The sequence below is a fragment of the Taudactylus pleione genome, unplaced genomic scaffold (genome assembly GCF_031769625.1).
Source record: "Taudactylus pleione unplaced genomic scaffold, aTauple2 ptg000920l, whole genome shotgun sequence".
Lineage (NCBI taxonomy): Eukaryota > Metazoa > Chordata > Amphibia > Anura > Myobatrachidae > Taudactylus > Taudactylus pleione.
The window spans coordinates 27,501-46,012 of NW_028285321.1; the positions used below are offsets into that span (position 1 = coordinate 27,501).

General features: G+C 54.8%; 1 protein-coding gene across 1 annotated transcript in view; it reads right to left on the reverse strand.

Moving 5' to 3' along the window:
* Positions 1-18,512, reverse strand: part of LOC148473395 (attractin-like protein 1) — a gene marked incomplete at both ends in the record, with an annotated part of 144,528 nt that overhangs the window by 205 nt on the left and 125,811 nt on the right. The window contains one exon of the mRNA XM_088459639.1: positions 14,000-14,094. Coding sequence (XP_088315765.1) covers positions 14,000-14,094 — 95 coding nt within the window. The remainder of the gene's footprint in view (positions 1-13,999; positions 14,095-18,512) is intronic.

The window sequence follows — 18,512 nt, forward strand, 5'->3', positions numbered from 1 at the left end:
TACTGACACTTACTGACACTAATCTTACAATACTCATTGAGGAAAATCTATGAAAACTTCCAGGAAACCACAATTTAGCACTTGAAGCACACAGGGAACTGTCCTGCAGAGTAGCTGTCACCTTCCAATAAGAGAGAAGAGGCGAGGCTCAGGTGACTGCAGATTGCCAATCAGAGGGCTGCACTGCAATACACTCATAGCATCATCACTGGACAGTGCACCTGCCAATAGCACAGAGTAGGGGGATCATATTGTGTACAGCTCTCAGAGCGGACCTCTGACCTTCATGTAAAATGGTTATCAACACTGCTAATGCTGCGTACATCACGTAGTTTGTGATGTTTAATGTGAAAAATTTCCGGCACAGTAATCGTCTGCCGGGGAGCAGCCGCTGGTGTCTCTATGCTGGTGACCACGTGCCCTGATCAGTCATACGTGGCACTGGGGAGAGCTGCCTCTACCTCGGAGCCACTAGTTGCGCGGTACTGTCACTACGTCCCCTGAAATGTCATACATGTCACTGGGGGAGAGCTGTCTCCTCCTCTGAGCCATAAGTGGCGCGGTGCTGTCACCAGGTCCACTGGTCGGTCATACAAGGCACTGTGGGAGAGCTGCCTCTTCCTCTGAGCCATTAGTGGCGCGGCGCTGTCACCACGTCCCCTGATCTGTCATACGTGGTACTGGGGGAGAGCTGCCTCTTCCTCTGAGCCAATAGTGGCACTGTGCTGTCACCACATCCTCTGATCTGTCATACGTGTAACTGGGGGAGACCTGTCTCTTCCACTGAGCCATTATTGGCGCGGCGCTGTCACCACGTCCCCTGACCTGTCATACGTGGCACTGGGGAGAGCTGCCTCTACCTCTGAGCCATTAGTAGCGCGGCGCTGTCACCTAGTCCCCTGTCATACGTGTCACTGGGGGACAGCTGCCTCTTCCTCTGAGCCATTAGTGGCGCGGTGCAGTCACCACGTCCACTGATCTGTCATACGTGTCACTGGGGTAGAGCTAACTGTTCCTCTGAGTCATTCGTGGCGCGGTGCTGCCACTATGTCCCCTGATCTGTCATACGTGTTACTGGGGGAGAGCTGCCTCCTCCTCTGAGGCATTAGTGGTGCTATGCTATCACCACGTCCCCTGATCTGTCATACGTGTCACTGGGGGAGAGCTGCCTCCTCCTCTGAGGCATTAGTAGCGCTGAGCTGTCACTACGTCCCCTGATCTGTCATACGTGTCACAGGGGGAGAGCTACCTCTTCCTCTGAGCCAATAGTGGCGCTGAGCTGTCACCACATCCCCTGATCTGTCATATACGTGTCACTGGGGGAGAGCTGCCTCTTCCTCTGAGCCATTAGAGGCGCGATGCTGTCACCACGTCCCCTGATCTGTCATACGTGTCACTGGGGGAGAGCTGCCTCTTTCTCTGAGCCATTAGTGGGGCTGTGCTGTCTCCACATCCCCTGATCAGTCATATGTGTAACTGGGGTAGAGCTACCTCTTCCTCTGAGTCATTCGTGGCGCGGTTCTGCCACTATTTCCCATGATTTGTCATTCGTGTCACATACGTGTCACTGGGGGAGAGCTGCCTCCTCCTCTGAGGCATTAGTGGTGCTGTGCTGTCACCACGTCCCCTGATCAGTCATACGTGTCACTGGGGGAGAGCTGCCTATTCTTCTGAGCCATTAGTGGGGCTGTGCTTTCACCACGTCCCCTGATCTGTCATACGTGGCACTGGGGTAGAGCTGCCTCCTCCTCTGAGCCATTAGTGGCGCTGAGCGGTCACCATATCCCCTGATCTGTCATACGTGTCACTGTGGGAGAGCTGCCTCTTCCTCTGAGCCAAAAGTGGCGCAGTGCTGTCACCACGTCCCCTGATCTGTCATACCTGTCACTGGGGGAAAGATGCCTCTTCCTCTGAGCCATTAGTGGCGCTGTGCTGCCACCATGTCCCCTGATAAGTCATATGTGTCACTGGGGGAGAGATGCCTCTTCCTCTGAGCCATTAGTGGCGCGGTGCTGTCACTACGTCCCCTGATCTGTCATACGTGTCCCTGGGGGAGAGCTGCCTCTTCCTCTGAGTCATTAGTGGCGCGGGGCTGTCACCACGTCCCCTGATCTGTCATACGTGTCACTGGGGGAGAGCGGCCTCTTCCTCTGAGCCATTAGTGGCGCGATACTGTCACTACATCCCCTGATCAGTCATACGTGGCACTGGGGGAGAGCTGCTTCTTCCTCTGAGCCATTAGTGGCGCGGTGCTGTCACCACATCCCCTGATCTGTCAAACGTGTCACTGGGGGAGAGCTGCCTCTTCCTCTGAGCCATTAGTGGCGCTGTGCTGTCACCACGTCCCCTGATCTGTCATACGTGGCACTGGGGGAGAGATGCCTCTTCCTCTGAGCCATTAGTAGAGCGGCGCTGTCAACACGTCCCCTGATCAGTCATACGTGTCACTGGGAGAGAGCTACCTCCTCCTCTGAGCCATTAGTAGCACTGTGCTGTCACCACGTCCCCTGATCAGTCATACGTGTCACTGGGGGAGAGCTGCCTCTTTCTCTGAGCCATTAGTGGTGCGGTGCTGTCACCACGTCCCCAGATCTGTCATACGTGTCACTGGGGGAAAGATGCCTCTTCCTCTGAGCCATTAGTGGCGCTGTGCTGTCACCACGTCCCCTGATAAGTCATATGTGTCACTGGGGGAGAGATGCCTCTTCCTCTGAGTCATTAGTGGCGCGGGGCTGTCACCACGTCCCCTGATCTGTCATATGTGTCACTGTGGGAGAGCTGCATCCTACTCTGAGGCATTAGTGGCGCTGTGCTGTCACCATGTCCCCTGATCAGTCATATGTGTCACTGGGGGACAGATGCCTCTTCCTCTGAGCCATTAGTGGTGCGGGGCTGTCACCACGTCCCCAGATCAGTCATACGTGTCACTGAGGGATAGCTGCCTCTTCCTCTGAGCCATTAGTGGCGCTGAGCTGACACCACGTCCCCTGATCAGTCATATGTGTCACTGGGGGAGAGCTGCCTCTTCCTCTGAGCCATTAGTGGCGCGGGGCTGTCACCACGTCCCCTGATCAGTCAAACGTGTCACGGAGGGAAAGCTGCCTCTTCCTCTGAGCCATTAGTAGCGCTGAGCTGTCACCACGTCCCCTGATCTGTCAAACGTGTCACTGTGGGAGAGCTGCCTCCTCCTCTGAGCCATCACTGGCGCTGTGCTGTCACCACGTCCCCTGACCTGTCATACGTGTTACTGGGGGAGAGCTGTCTCTTCCTCTGAGCCATTAGTGGCGCTGAGCTGTCACCACATCCCCTGATCAGTCATATGTGTCACTGGGGGAGAGCTGCCTCCTCCTCTGAGGCATTAGTAGCGTTGAGCTGTCACTACCTCCCCTGATCTGTCATACGTGTCACAGGGGGAGAGCTACCTCTTCCTCTGAGCCATTAGTGGGGCTGTGCTGTCTCCACATCCCCTGATCAGTCATATGTGTAACTGGGGTAGAGCTACCTCTTCCTCTGAGTCATTCGTGGCGCGGTTCTGCCACTATTTCCCATGATTTGTCATTCGTGTCACATACGTGTCACTGGGGGAGAGCTGCCTCCTCCTCTGAGGCATTAGTGGTGCTGTGCTGTCACCACGTCCCCTGATCAGTCATACGTGTCACTGGGGGAGAGCTGCCTATTCTTCTGAGCCATTAGTGGGGCTGTGCTTTCACCACGTCCCCTGATCTGTCATACGTGGCACTGGGGTAGAGCTGCCTCCTCCTCTGAGCCATTAGTGGCGCTGAGCGGGCACCATATCCCCTGATCTGTCATACGTGTCACTGTGGGAGAGCTGCCTTTTCCTCTGAGCCAAAAGTGGCGCAGTGCTGTCACCACGTCCCCTGATCTGTCATACCTGTCACTGGGGGAAAGATGCCTCTTCCTCTGAGCCATTAGTGGCGCTGTGCTGTCACCACGTCCCCTGATAAGTCATATGTGTCACTGGGGGAGAGATGCCTCTTCCTCTGAGCCATTAGTGGCGCGGTGCTGTCACTACGTCCCCTGATCTGTCATACGTGTCCCTGGGGGAGAGCTGCCTCTTCCTCTGAGTCATTAGTGGCGCGGGGCTGTCACCACGTCCCCTGATCTGTCATACGTGTCACTGGGGGAGAGCGGCCTCTTCCTCGGAGCCATTAGTGGCGCGATGCTGTCACTACATCCCCTGATCAGTCATACGTGGCACTGGGGGAGAGCTGCTTCTTCCTCTGAGCCATTAGAGGCGCTGTGCTGTCACCACGTCCCCTGATCTGTCATATGTGTCACTGTGGGAGAGCTGCCTCCTCCTCTGAGCTATTAGTGGGGCTGTGCTGTCACCACATCCCCTGATCAGTCATACGTGTCACTGCGGGAGAGCTGACTCTTCCTCTGAGCCATTAGTGGCGCGGGGCTGTCACCACGTCCTCTGATCTGTCATACGTGTCACTGTGGGAGAGCTGCCTCTTCCTCTGAGCCATTAGTGGTGCTGTGCTGTCACCACGTCCCCTGATCTGTCATACGTGTCACTGGGGGAAAGCTGCCTCTTCCTCTGAGCCCCTAGTGATGCTGTGCTGTCACCACGTCCCCTGATCTGTCATACGTGTCACTGGGTGAGAGCTGCCCTTCCTCTGAGCCACCAGTAGGGATGTGCTGTCACCACATCCCCTGATCAGTCATACGTGTCACTGGGGGAGAGCTGCCTCTAACTATGAGCCATTAGTGGCGCTGTACTGTCACTACGTCCCTGATCTGTCATACGTGTCACTGGGGGAGAGCTGCCTCTTCCTCTGAGCCATTAGTAGCACTATGCTGTCACCACGTCCCCTGATCAGTCATACGTGTCACTGAGGGAGAGCTGCCTCTTCCTCTGAGCCATTAGTGGCACGTGCTGTCACCACGTTCCCTGATCAGTCATACGAGTCACTGGGGGAGAGCTGCCTCTTCCTCTGAGCTATTAGTGGCGCAGGCCTGTCACCACGTCCCCTGATCAGTCATACGAGTCACTGGGGGAGAGCTGCCTCTTCCTCTGAGCCATTAGTGGCACTGTGCTGTCACCACGTTCCCTGACCTGTCATACGTGTCACTGGTGGAGAGCAGCCTCTTCCTCTGAGCTATTAGTGGCGCGGGGCTGTCACCACGTTCCCTGAACAGTTATACGTGTCATTGGGGAAGAGCTGCCTCTTCCTCTGAACCATTAGTGGCGTGGTGCTGTCACAACATCCCTTGATCTGTCATACGTGTCACTGGGGGAGAGCTGCCTCTTCCTCTGAGCCATTAGTGGCGCGGGGCAGTCACCACGTCCCCTGATCAGTCATACGTGTCACTGTGGGAGAGCGGCCTCTTCCTCTGAGCCATTAGTGGCGCGGTGCTGTCACTACGTCCCCTGATCAGTCATACGTGGCACTGGGGGAGAGCTGCTTCTTCTTCTAAGCCATTAGTGGCACTGTGCTGTCACCACGTCCACTGGTCGGTCATACATGTCACAGGGGGAGAGCTGCCTCTTCCTCTGAGCCATTAATAGCGCGGCGCAGTCAACACGTCCCCTAATCTGTCATACGTGGCACTGGGGGAGAGCTGCCTCTTCCTCTGAGCCATTAGTAGCGCGGCGCTGTCAACACGTCCCCTGATCTGTCATACATGTCACTGGGTGAGAGCTGCCTCCTCCTCTGAGCCATTAGTGGCGCGCGGTGCAGTCACCACAACTCCTGACCTGTCATACGTGTCACTGGGGGCGAGCTGCCTCTTCCTCTGAGCCATTAGTGGCGCTGTACTGTCACTACGTCCCTGATCTGTCATACGTGTCACTGGGGGAGAGCTGCCTCCTCCTCTGAGCCATTAGTAGCACTATGCTGTCACCACGTCCCCTGATCTGTCATACGTGTCACTGGGGGAGAGCGGCCTCCTCCTCTGAGCCATCATTGGCGCTGTGCTGTCACCACGTCCCCTGATCAGTCATACGTGTCACTGTGGGAGAGCTGCCTCTTCCTCTGAGCCATTAGTTGCGCGGTGCAGTCACCACGTCCCCTGATCAGTCATATGTGTCACTGGGGGAGAGCTGCATCTTCCTCTGAGCCATTAGTGGGGCTTTACTGTCACCACGTTCCCTGATCTGTCATACGTGTCACTGGGGGAGAGCTGCCACTTCCTCTGAGCCATTAGTGTGGCTGTGCAGTCACCACGTCCCCTGATCTGTCATACGTGTCACTGCGGGAGAGCTACCTCTTCCTCTGAGCCATTAGTGGCACGGTGCTGTCACCGCATCCCCTGATCTGTCATACGTGTCACTGGGGTAGAGCTGCCAATTCCTCTGAGCCATTAGTGGCGCTGAGCTGTAACCACGTCCCCTGATCAGACATATGTGTCACTGAGGGAGAGCTGCTTCTTCCTCTGAGCCATTAGTGGCGCTGTGCTGTCACCACGTCCCCTGATCAGTCATATGTGTCACTGGGGGAGAGCTGCCTCCTCCTCTGAGGCATTAGTAGCGCTGTGCTGTCACGACGTCCCCTGATCAGTCATACGTGTCACTGAGTTAGAGCTGCCTATTCCTCTGAGCCATTAGTGGGGCTGTGCTGTCACCACGTTCCCTGATCTGTCATACGTGTCACTGGGGGAGCTGCCACTTCCTCTGAGCCATTAGTGGGGCTGTGCTGTCACCAAGTTCCCTGATCTGTCATACGTGTCACTGGGGGAGAGCTGCCTCTTCCTCTGATCCATTAGTGGGGCTGTGCTGTCACCACGTACCCTGATCAGTCATACGTGTCACTGAGGGAGAGCTGCCTATTTGTCTGAACCATTAGTGGCGGTGTGCTGTCACTACGTCCCCTGATCTGTCATACGTGTCACTGGGGGAGAGCTGCCTCTTCCTCTGAGCCATTAGTAGCGCTGAGCTGTCACTACGTCCCCAGATCTGTCATACGTGTCACTGGGGGAGAGCTGCCTTTTCCTCTGAGCCATTAGTGGCGCTGAGCTGTCACCACGTCCCCTGATCTGTCATACGTGTCACTGGGGGAGAGCTGCCTCTTCCTCTGAGCCATTAGTGGCGCTGTGCTGTCACCACGTCCACTGGTCGGTCATTCGTGTCACTGGGGGAGAGCTAGTGGCGCTGTGCTGTCAACACGTCCCCTGTTCTGTCATACGTGTCACTGGGGGAGAGCTGCCTCTTCCTCTGAGCCATTAGTGGTGCTGTGCTGTCACCACGTCCCCTGATCTGTCATACGTGTCACTGGGGGAGAGCTGCCTCTTCCTCTGAGCCATTAGTGGGGCTGTGCTGTCACCACGTCCCCTGATCAGTCATACGTGTCACTGGGGGAGAGCTGCCAATTCCTCTGAGCCATTAGTGGCGCGGGGCTTTCACCACGTCCCCTGATCTGTCATACGTGTCACTGGGGGAGAGCTGCCTCTTCCTCTGAGTCATTAATGGTGCGGTGCTGTCACCACGTCCCCTGATCTGTCATATGTGTCCCTGGGGGAAAGCTGCCTCTTCTTCTGAGTCATTAGTGGCGCGATTCTGTCACCACGTCCACTGATCACGTCATGCGTGTCACTGTGGGAGAGCTGCCTCTTCCTCTGAGTCATTAGTGGCGCGGTGCTGTCACTACGTCCCCTGATCTGTCATACTTGGCACTGGGGCAGAGCTGCCTCTTCCTCTGAGCCATTAGTGGCGCTGTGCTGTCACCACGTCCCCTGATCTGTCATATGTGTCACTGGGGGAGAGCTGCCTCTTTCTCTGAGCCATTAGTGGCGCTGTGCTATCACCACGTCCACTGGTCGGTCATACGTGTCACTGGGGGAGAGCTAGTGGCGCTGTGCTGTCAACACGTCCCCTGATCTGTCATACGTGTCACTGGGGGAGAGCTGCCTCTTCCTCTGAGCCATTAGTGGTGCTGTGCTGTCACCACGTCCCCTGATCTGTCATACGTGTCACTGGGGGAGAGCTGCCTCTTCCTCTGAGCCATTAGTGGCGCTGTACTGTCACTAAGTCCCCTGATCTGTCATACGTGTCACTGGGGGAGAGCTGCCTCTTCCTCTGAGCCTTTAGTTGCGCGAGGCTGTCACCACGTCCCCTGATCAGTTATACGTGTCACTGGGGTAGAGCTGCCTCTTCCTCTGAGCCATTAGTGGCACTGTGCTGTCACCACATTCCCTGATCTGTCATACGTGTCACTGGGGTAGAGCGGCCTCTTCTTCTGAGCCATTAGTGACGCGGGGCTGTCACCACGTCCCCTGATCAGTCATATGTGTCACTGGGGGAGAGCTGCCTCTTCCTCTGAGTCATTCGTGGCGCGGTGCTGCCACTATGTCCCATGATTTGTCATACGTGTCACTGGGGGAGAGCTGCCTCCTCCTCTGAGCCATTAGTGGGGCTGTGCTGTCACTACGTCCCCCCATCAGTCATACGTGGCACTGGGGTAGAGCTGCCTCTTCCTCTGAGCCATTAGTGGCGCAGTGCTGTCACCACTTCCCCTGATTTCTCATATGTGTCACTGGGGGAGAGCTGCCTCCTCCCCTGAGCCATTAGTGGCGCTGTGCTGTCACTACGTCCCCTGCTCAGTCATACGTGGTACTGGGGTAGAGCTGCCTCTTCCTCTGAGCCATTAGTGGGGCTGTGCTGTCACCACGTCCCCTGATCTGTCATACGTGTCCCTGGGGGAGAGCTGCCTCTTCCTCTGAGCCATTAGTGGGGCTGTGCTGTCACCACGTTCCCTGATCAGTCATACGTGTCACTGGGGGAGAGCTGCCTATTCCTCTGAGCCATTAGTGGCGCGGGGCTTTCACCACGTCCCCTGATCTGTCATACTTGTCACTGGAGGAGAGCTGCCTATTCCTCTGAGTGATTAATGGCGCGATGCTGTCACCACGTCCCCTGATCACGTCATGCGTGTCACTGTGGGAGAGCTGCCTCTTCCTCTGAGTCATTAGTGGCGCGGTGCTGTCACTACGTCCCCTGATCTGTCATACTTGGCACTGGGGCAGAGCTGCCTCTTCCTCTGAGCCATTAGTGGCGCTGTGCTGTCACCACGTCCCCTGATCTGTCATATGTGTCACTGGGGGAGAGCTCCCTCTTCCTCTGAGCCATTAGTGGCGCTGTGCTGTCACCACGTCCCCTGATCAGTCATACGTGTCACTGGGGGAGAGCTAGTGGTGCTGTGCTGTCAACACGTCCCCTGATCTGTCATACGTGTCACTGGGGGAGAGCTGCCTCCTCCTCTGAGCCATTAGTGGCGCTGTGCTGTCACTACGTCCCCTGATCTGTCATACTTGGCACTGGGGCAGAGCTGCCTCTTCCTCTGAGCCATTAGTGGCGCAGTGCTGTCACCACGTCCCCTGATTTCTCATATGTGTCACTGGGGGAGAGCTGCCTCCTCCCCTGAGCCATTAGTGGCGCTGTGCTGTCACCACGTCCCCTGCTCAGTCATACGTGGTACTGGGGTAGACCTGCCCCTTCCTCTGAGCCATTAGAGGGGCTGTGCTGTCACCACGTCCCCTGATCTGTCATACGTGTCACTGGGGGAGAGCTGACTCTTCCTCTGAGTCATTAGTGGTGCGGTGCTGTCACCACGTCCCCTGATCTGTCATACGTGTCACTGTGGGAGAGCTGCCTCTTCCTCTGAGTCATTAGTGGCGCGGTGCTGTCACTACGTCCCCAGATCTGTCATACTTGGCACTGGGGCAGAGCTGCCACTTCCTCTGAGCCATTAGTGGCGCTGTGCTGTCACCACGTCCCCTGATCTGTCATATGTGTCACTGGGGGAGAGCTGCCTCTTCCTCTGAGCCATTAGTGGCGCTGTGCTGTCACCACGTCCACTGGTCGGTCATACGTGTCACTGGGGGAGAGCTAGTGGCGCTGTGCTGTCACCACGTCCACTGGTCGGTCATACGTGTCACTGGGGGAGAGCTAGTGGCGCTGTGCTGTCAACACGTCCCCTGATCTGTCATACGTGTCACTGAGGGAGAGCTGCCTCTTCCTCTGCGCCATTAGTGGTGCTGTGCTGTCACCACGTCCCCTGATCTGTCATACATGTCACTGGGGGAGAGCTGCCTCTTCCTCTGAGCCATTAGTGGAGCTGTGCTGTCACTACGTCCCCTGATCTATCATACCTGTCATTGGGGGAGAGCTGCCTCTTCCTCTGAGCCATTAGTGGCGCAAGGCTGTCACACATTCCCCTGATCAGTTATACGTGTCACTGGGGTAGAGCTGCCTCTTCCTCTGAGCCATTAGTGGCACTGTGCTGTCACCACATTCCCTGATCTGTCTTACGTGTCCCTGGGGTAGAGCGGCCTCTTCCCCTGAGCCATTAGTGGCGCTGTGCTGTCACCACGTCCCCTGCTCAGTCATACGTGGTACTGGGGTAGAGCTGCCTCTTCCTCTGAGCCATTAGTGGGGCTGTGCTGTCACCACGTCCCCTGATCTGTCATACGTGTCACTGGGGGAGAGCTGCCTCTTCCTCTGAGTCATTAGTGGTGCGGTGCTGTCACCACGTCCCCTGATCTGTCATACGTGTCCCTGGGGGAAAGCTGCCTCTTCTTCTGAGTCATTAGTGGCGCGATGCTGTCACCACGTCCCCTGATCACGTCATGCGTGTCACTGTGGGAGAGCTGCCTCTTCCTCTGAGTCATTAGTGGCGCGGTGCTGTCACTACGTCCCCTGATCTGTCATACTTGGCACTGGGGGAGAGCTGCCACTTCCTCTGAGCCATTAGTGGCGCTGTGCTGTCACCACGTCCCCTGATCTGTCATATGTGTCACTGGGGGAGAGCTGCCTCTTCCTCTAAGCCATTAGTGGCGCTGTGCTGTCACCACGTCCACTGGTCGGTCATACGTGTCACTGGGGGAGAGCTAGTGGCGCTGTGCTGTCAACAAACCCCTGATCTGTCATACGTGTCACTGGGGGAGAGCTGACTCTTCCTCTGAGCCATTAGTGGTGCTGTGCTGTCACCACGTCCCCTGATCAGTCATACGTGTCACTGGGGGAGAGCTGCCTCTTACTCTGAGCCATTAGTGGCGCGGGGCTGTCACCACGTCCCCTGATCAGTCATACGTGTCACTGGGGGAGAGCTGACTCTTCCTCTGAGCCATTAGTGGTGCTGTGCTGTCACCACGTTCCCTGATCTGTCATACGTGTCACTGGGGGAGAGCGGCCTCTTCCTCTGAGCCATTAGTGGCGCTGTGCTGTCACTACGTCCCCTGATCTGTCATACGTGTCATTGGGGGAGAGCGGCCTCTTCCTCTGAGCCATTAGTGGCGCAAGGCTGTCACACATTCCCCTGATCAGTTATACGTGTCACTGGGGTAGAGCTGCCTCTTCCTCTGAGCCATTAGTGGCACTGTGCTGTCACCACATTCCCTGATCTGTCATACGTGTCATTGGGGGAGAGCTGCCTCTTCCTCTGAGCCATTAGTGGCGCGGTGCTGTCACCACGTCCCCTGATCTGTCATACGTGTCACTGGGGGAGAGCTGCCTCTTCCTCTGAGCCAATAGTGGTGCGGGGCTGTCACCACGTCCCCTGATCAGTCATACGTGTCACTGTGGGAGAGCGGCCACTTCCTCTGAGCCATTAGTGGCGCTGTGCTGTCACTACGTCCCCTGATCAGTCATACGTGGCACTGGGGGAGAGCTGCCTCTTCCTCTGAGCCATTAGTGGCGCTGTGCTGTCACCACGTCCACTGGTCGGTCATATGTGTCACTGGGGGAGAGCTGACTCTTCCTCGGAACCATTAGTGGTGCTGTGCTGTCACCACGTCCCCTGATCTGTCATACGTGTCACTGTTGGAGAGCTGCCTCTTCCTCTGAACCATTAGTGGCACTGTGCTGTCACTACGTCCCCTGATCTGTCATACGTGTCACTGGGGGAGAGCTGCCTCTTACTCTGAGCCATTAGTGGCGCGGGGCTGTCACCACGTCCCCTGATCAGTCATACGTGTCACTGGGGGAGAGCTGACTCTTCCTCTGAGCCATTAGTGGTGCTGTGCTGTCACCACGTTCCCTGATCTGTCATACGTGTCACTGGGGGAGAGCGGCCTCTTCCTCTGAGCCATTAGTGGCGCGGGACTGTCACCACGTCCCTTGATCAGTCATACGTGTCACTGTGGGAGAGCGGCCTCTTCCTCTGAGCCATTAGTGGGGATGTGCTGTCACCACGTCCCCTGATCAGTCATATGTGTCACTGTGGGAGAGCTGCCTCTTCCTCTGAGCCATTAGTGGCGCTGAGCTGTCACCACGTCCCCTGATCTGTCATACGTGTCACTGGGGGAGAGCTGCCTCTTCCTCTGAGCCATTAGTGGCGCGGGGCTGTCACCACGTCCCCTGATCTGTCATACGTGTCCCTGGGGGAGCGCTGCCTACTACTCTGAGCCATTAGTGGCGCGGGGCTGTCACCACGTCCCCTGATCTGTCATACGTGTCCCTGGGGGAGAGCTGCCTCTTCTTCTGAGTCATTAGTGGCGCGGTGCTGTCACCACGTCCCCTGATCACGTCATGCGTGTCACTGTGGGAGAGCTGCCTCTTCCTCTGAGTCATTAGTGGCGCGGTGCTGTCACTACGTCCCCTGATCTGTCATACTTGGCACTGGGGTAGAGCTGCCTCTTCCTCTGAGCCATTAGTGGCGCTGTGCTGTCACCACGTCCCCTGATCTGTCATATGTGTCACTGGGGGAGAGCTGCCTCTTCCTCTGAGCCATTAGTGGCGCTGTGCTGTCACCACGTCCCCTGATCTGTCATATGTGTCACTGGGGGAGAGCTGCCGCTTCCTCTGAGCCATTAGTGGCGCTGTGCTGTCACCACGTCCCCTGATCAGTCATACGTGTCCCTGGGGGAGAGCTGCCTATTCCTCTGAGCCATTAGTGGCGCGGGGCTGTCACCACGTCCCCTGATCTGTCATACTTGTCCCTGGGGGAGAGCTGCCTCTTCCTCTGAGTCATTAGTGGCGCGGTGCTGTCACCACGTCCCCTGATCTGTCATACGTGTCCCTGGGGGAGAGCGGCCTGTTCCTCAGAGTCATTAGTGGCGCTGTGCTGTCACTACGTCCCCTGATCTGTCATACGTGTCACTGGGGGAGAGCTGCCTCTTACTCTGAGCCATTAGTGGCGCGGGGCTGTCACCACGTCCCCTGATCTGTCATACGTGTCCCTGGGGGAGAGCTGCCTCTTCCTCTGAGCCATTAGTGGCGCTGTGCTGTCACCACGTCCACTGGTCGGTCATACGTGTCACTGGGGGAGAGCTAGTGGCGCTGTGCTGTCAACACGTCTCCTGATCTGTCATACGTGTCACTGGGGGAGAGCTGCCTCTTCCTCTGAGCCATTAGTGGCACTGTGCTGTCACCACGTCCCCTGATCAGTCATACGTGGCACTGGGGGAGAGCGGCCTCTTCCTCTGAGCGATTAGTGGCGCTGTGCTGTCACCACGTTCCCTGATCAGTCATACGTGGCACTGGGGGAGAGCTGCTTCTTACTCTGAGCTATTAGTGGCGCTGTGCTGTCACCACGTTCCCTGATCAGTCATACGTGGCACTGGGGGAGAGCGGCCTCTTCCTCTGAGCCATTAGTGGCGCTGTGCTGTCACCACGTTCCCTGATCAGTCATACGTGGCACTGGGGGAGAGCGGCCTCTTCCTCTGAGCCATTAGTGGCACTGTGCTGTCACCACGTCCCCTGATCAGTCATACGTGGCACTGGGGGAGAGCGGCCTCTTCCTCTGAGCCATTAGTGGGGCTGTGCTGTCACAACGTTCCCTGATCAGTCATACGTGGCACTGGGGGAGAGCTGCTTCTTACTCTGAGCCATTAGTGGCGCTGTGCTGTCACCACGTTCCCTGATCAGTCATACGTGGCACTGGGGGAGAGCGGCCTCTTCCTCTGAGCCATTAGTGGCGCTGTGCTGTCACCACGTGATAGCAGTGCGGCGAATGGTGCTGCGCGGTGTATTATGGAGAGTGATAGCAGTGCAGATGCACGGCGGCGCTGTAAATCGGATGGAGCTGCGCGGTGACCTCACCTGCTCGGGATTGGCGATGAAGTTGATGGCTGTGTGGTGACGATCATCTTCCTGAATGAGGCTGAAGGTGAACTGATAGTCAATCAGGAGGCTGTCTGCGGAGAAACACAAGAGGCCAGGAATTATTACTACAAGTCACTGACTATGGGCCGGACTCAGAGATGGACGCTTACACTGCGACTGCAAAAATGTACGCAGTGACTGAGCGAAGCTTTACAAGTGTCGCAGCCACTGGGCAAGATGCCCAGAAAGATGCAGCAGAGTAGGTCAGCCGATCATTGCCCTTCTAACTAACCTGCAGAACGAAGGGCCGCCGGAACTGTGACGCTATAGCCATTCTCTTACTGCAAACAGGATCGCAGTTGCAGTCAGAGATATCCTAGGTCGCAACACACCTACGTTTTAGTCGCCACCCCCAAATGGTCGATGTCTATCAATCACTTTGCAAATAAATTGTCACTGCGAGCACCAACGGTAAAGACACTTGTCGCATTTGCAGCGCAAATCCGACGCAGATCAAATATAATCGCTCAAATGCATAAACATCGGCAATGTGTCCATCTCCAAATCAGGCCCTATGTACAGAAGGGGTACACAGAATTCCCACCTACATCCCTCTATGTCTCACAATTATATTACATATGTACTGCAATCAGTATGAGCTAAACAATGCAATGGCCTAGCTTACAGTCCTAAGCACATGCCTAGGGGCCCTGCTCCATCCACTATCTCCATTCCCCTCCTCACATCATGTCACTGCCCCTGTCACATGCAGCCCTGTCCTCACTAACACATCCCTCATCTCCTGATATGCTCTGTGCTGCTGGGGACCCTGCTCCTCCCACTGTATAACTCTCAGTCTGTGGCTTCCTGCTGCCTCCATTCCCCTCCTCACATCAGGTCACATGCAGCCCTGTCCTCACTAACACATCACTCATCTCCTGATATACTCTGTGCTGCTGGGGACCCTGCTCTACCCACTGTATAACTCTCAGTCTGTGGCTTCCTGCTGCCTCCATTCCCCTCCTCACATCATGTCACTGCCCCTGTCACATGCAGCCCTGTCCTCACTAACACATCCCTCATCTCCTGATATACTCTGTGCTGCTGGGGACCCTGCTCCTCCCACTATATAACTCTCAGTCTGTGACTTCCTGCTGTCTCCATTCCCCTTTTCACATCATGTCACTGCCCCTGTCAAATGCAGCCCTGTCCTCACTAACACATCACTCATCTCCTGATATACTCTGTGCTGCTGGGGAATCTGCTCCTCCCACTATATAACTCTCAGTATATGGCTTCCTGCTGCCTCCATTCCCCTCCTCACATCATGTCACTGCCCCTGTCACATGCAGCTTTGTCCTCACTAACACATCACTCATCTCCTGATATACTCTGTGCTGCTGGGGAACCTGCTCCTCCCACTATATAAATCTCAGTCTGTGGCTTCCTGTTGCCCCCATTCCCCTCCTCTCATCATGTCACTGCCCCTATCACATGCAGCCCTGTCCTCACTAACACATCACACATCTACTGATATACTCTGTGCTGCTGGGGAACCTGCTCCTCCCACTATATAAATCTCAGTCTGTGACTTCCTGCTGCCTCCATTCCCCTCTTCACATCACTTGCTGTGATTGTGACATGCAAGTAAAGCCGTGTATCCACTAGCCGATATTTTGACCGATAACGATATCGTTCAATCATTCATTATATTTGTCAGTGGATATGCCGTCAACGGCCAGCGATGTGCGCTCCTGCGGGTTGTTGACGACGTCGCTCATGGAACGATACCGTTAATGACACTGCGCACACCGCTGCCGGGGGCTCATGGAACGATACCGTTAATGACACTGCGCACACCACTGCCGGGGGCTCATGGAACCATACCGTTAATGACACTGCGCACACCACTGCCGGGGGCTCATGGAACCATACCGTTAATGACACTGCGCACACCACTACCGGGGGCTCATGGAGCGATATTGTTAATGACACTGCGCACACCACTGCAGGGGGCTCATGGAACGATACCGTTAATGACACTGCGCACACCACTGCCGGGGGCTCATGGAACGATACCGTTAATGACACTGCGCACACCACTGCCAGGGGCTCATGGAATGATACCGTTATTGACACTGCGCACACCACTGCCGGGGGCTCATGGAACGATACCGTTAATGACACTGCGCACACCACTGTCGGGGGCTCATGGAACGATACCGTTAATGACACTGCGCATACCACTACCGGGGGCTCATGGAACGATACCGTTAATGACACTGCGCACACCACTGCCGGGGGCTCATGGAACGATACCGTTAATGACACTGTGCACACCACTGCCGGGGGCTCATGGAACGATACTGTTAATGACACTGCGCACACCACTACCGGGGGCTCATGGAGCGATATCGTTAATGACACTGCGCACACCACTGCTGGGGGCTCATGGAAAGATACCGTTAATGACACTGCGCACACCACTGCCAGGGGCTCATGGAACGATACCGTTAATGACACTGCGCACACCACTGCCGGGGGCTCATGGAACGATACCGTTAATGACACTGCGCACACCACTGCCGGGGGCTCATGGAACGATACCGTTAATGACACTGCGCACGCCACTGCTGGGGGCTCATGGAACGATACCGTTAATGACACTGTGCACACCACTGCTGGGGGCTCATGGAACGATACCGTTAATGACACTGCGCACACCACTGCCGGGGGCTCATGGAACGATACCGTTAATGACACTGCACACACCACTGCTGGGGGCTCATGGAACGATACCGTTAATGACACTGCGCACACCACTGCTGGGGGCTCATGGAATGATACCGTTAATGACACTGCGCACACCACTGCTGGGGGCTCATGGAACGATACCGTTAATGACACTGCGCACACCACTGCCGGGGGCTCATGGAACGATACCATTAATGACACTGCGCACACCACTACCGGGGTCTAATGGAACGATACCGTTAATGACACTGCGCACATCACTGCTGGGGGCTCATGGAGCGATATCGTGTAGTGGATACGCGGCTTTATTCCCTACCCAACTAGTCTATATCAAAATTGCCTTGTGGCAGAATACGGTAGGCATGAAATACGCAACCAGAGGAGCCCACAGCCCAGCACGGTACTGCGCAGAGGGCGATATACGCAGGTCTTACGTGAGGATTATAGGAAGCTGTATACAGGGGCATGCAGGGTTAGCACAGCTCCTGGTAAATGGAAATGATCACTACTGACAGCCAGATTATAATTCCACATCTTGTTGTTTAGGAGGAGCAGCCACCCGGGGTAACATAAATGCCTCCCATGGATCTCAATACATAATAAATGTTTGAAAATATCAAATAACAAGACTTGAACAAAGCACAGACACCGCTGGGGGCATCGTGGTTTATACAGAGAGACAAGCTCTGCAAACACTGTGTACTAGGAGATTATCCCTGCTCTGCAAGGGTATCACACAGATGTACAGTATACAGAACAGTAATGCTATGTACAGTATATATAGGACAGCAATGCTATGTACAGTATAGAGGACAGCAATGCTATGTACAGTATATAGGATAGTAATGCTATGTACAGTATACAGAACAGTAATGCTATGTACAGTATATATAGGACAGCAGTGCTATGTACAGTATATAGAATAGTAATGCTATGTACAGTATAGAGGACAGCAATGCTATGTACAGTATATAGGATAGTAATGCTATGTAGTAATGCTATGTACAGTATATAGGAAAGCAATGCTATGTACAGTATATATAGGACAGCAATGCTATGTACAGTATACGGGACAGCAATGCTATGTACAGTATATAGGACAGCAATGTTCTGTACAGTATATAGGACAGCAATGTTATGTACAGTATATATAGGACAGCAGTGCTATGTACAGTATAGAGGACAGCAATGCTATGTACAGTATATATAGGACAGCAATGCTATGTACAGTATATAGAATAGTAATGCTATGTACAGTATAGAGGACAGCAATGCTATGTACAGTATATAGGATAGTAATGCTATGTAGTAATGCTATGTACAGTATATAGGAAAGCAATGCTATGTACAGTATATATAGGACAGCAATGCTATGTACAGTATACGGGACAGCAATGCTATGTACAGTATATAGGACAGCAATGTTCTGTACAGTATATAGGACAGCAATGCTATTTACAGTATATAGGACAGCAATGTTATGTACAGTATATAGGACAGCAATGTTATGTACAGTATATATAGGACAGCAGTGCTATGTACAGTATAGAGGACAGCAATGCTATGTACAGTATATATAGGACAGCAATGCTATGTACAGTATATAGAATAGTAATGCTATGTACAGTATAGAGGACAGCAATGCTATGTACAGTATATAGGATAGTAATGCTATGTACAGTATAGAGGATAGTAATGCTATGTACAGTATATAGGAAAGCAATGCTATGTACAGTATATATAGGACAGCAATGCT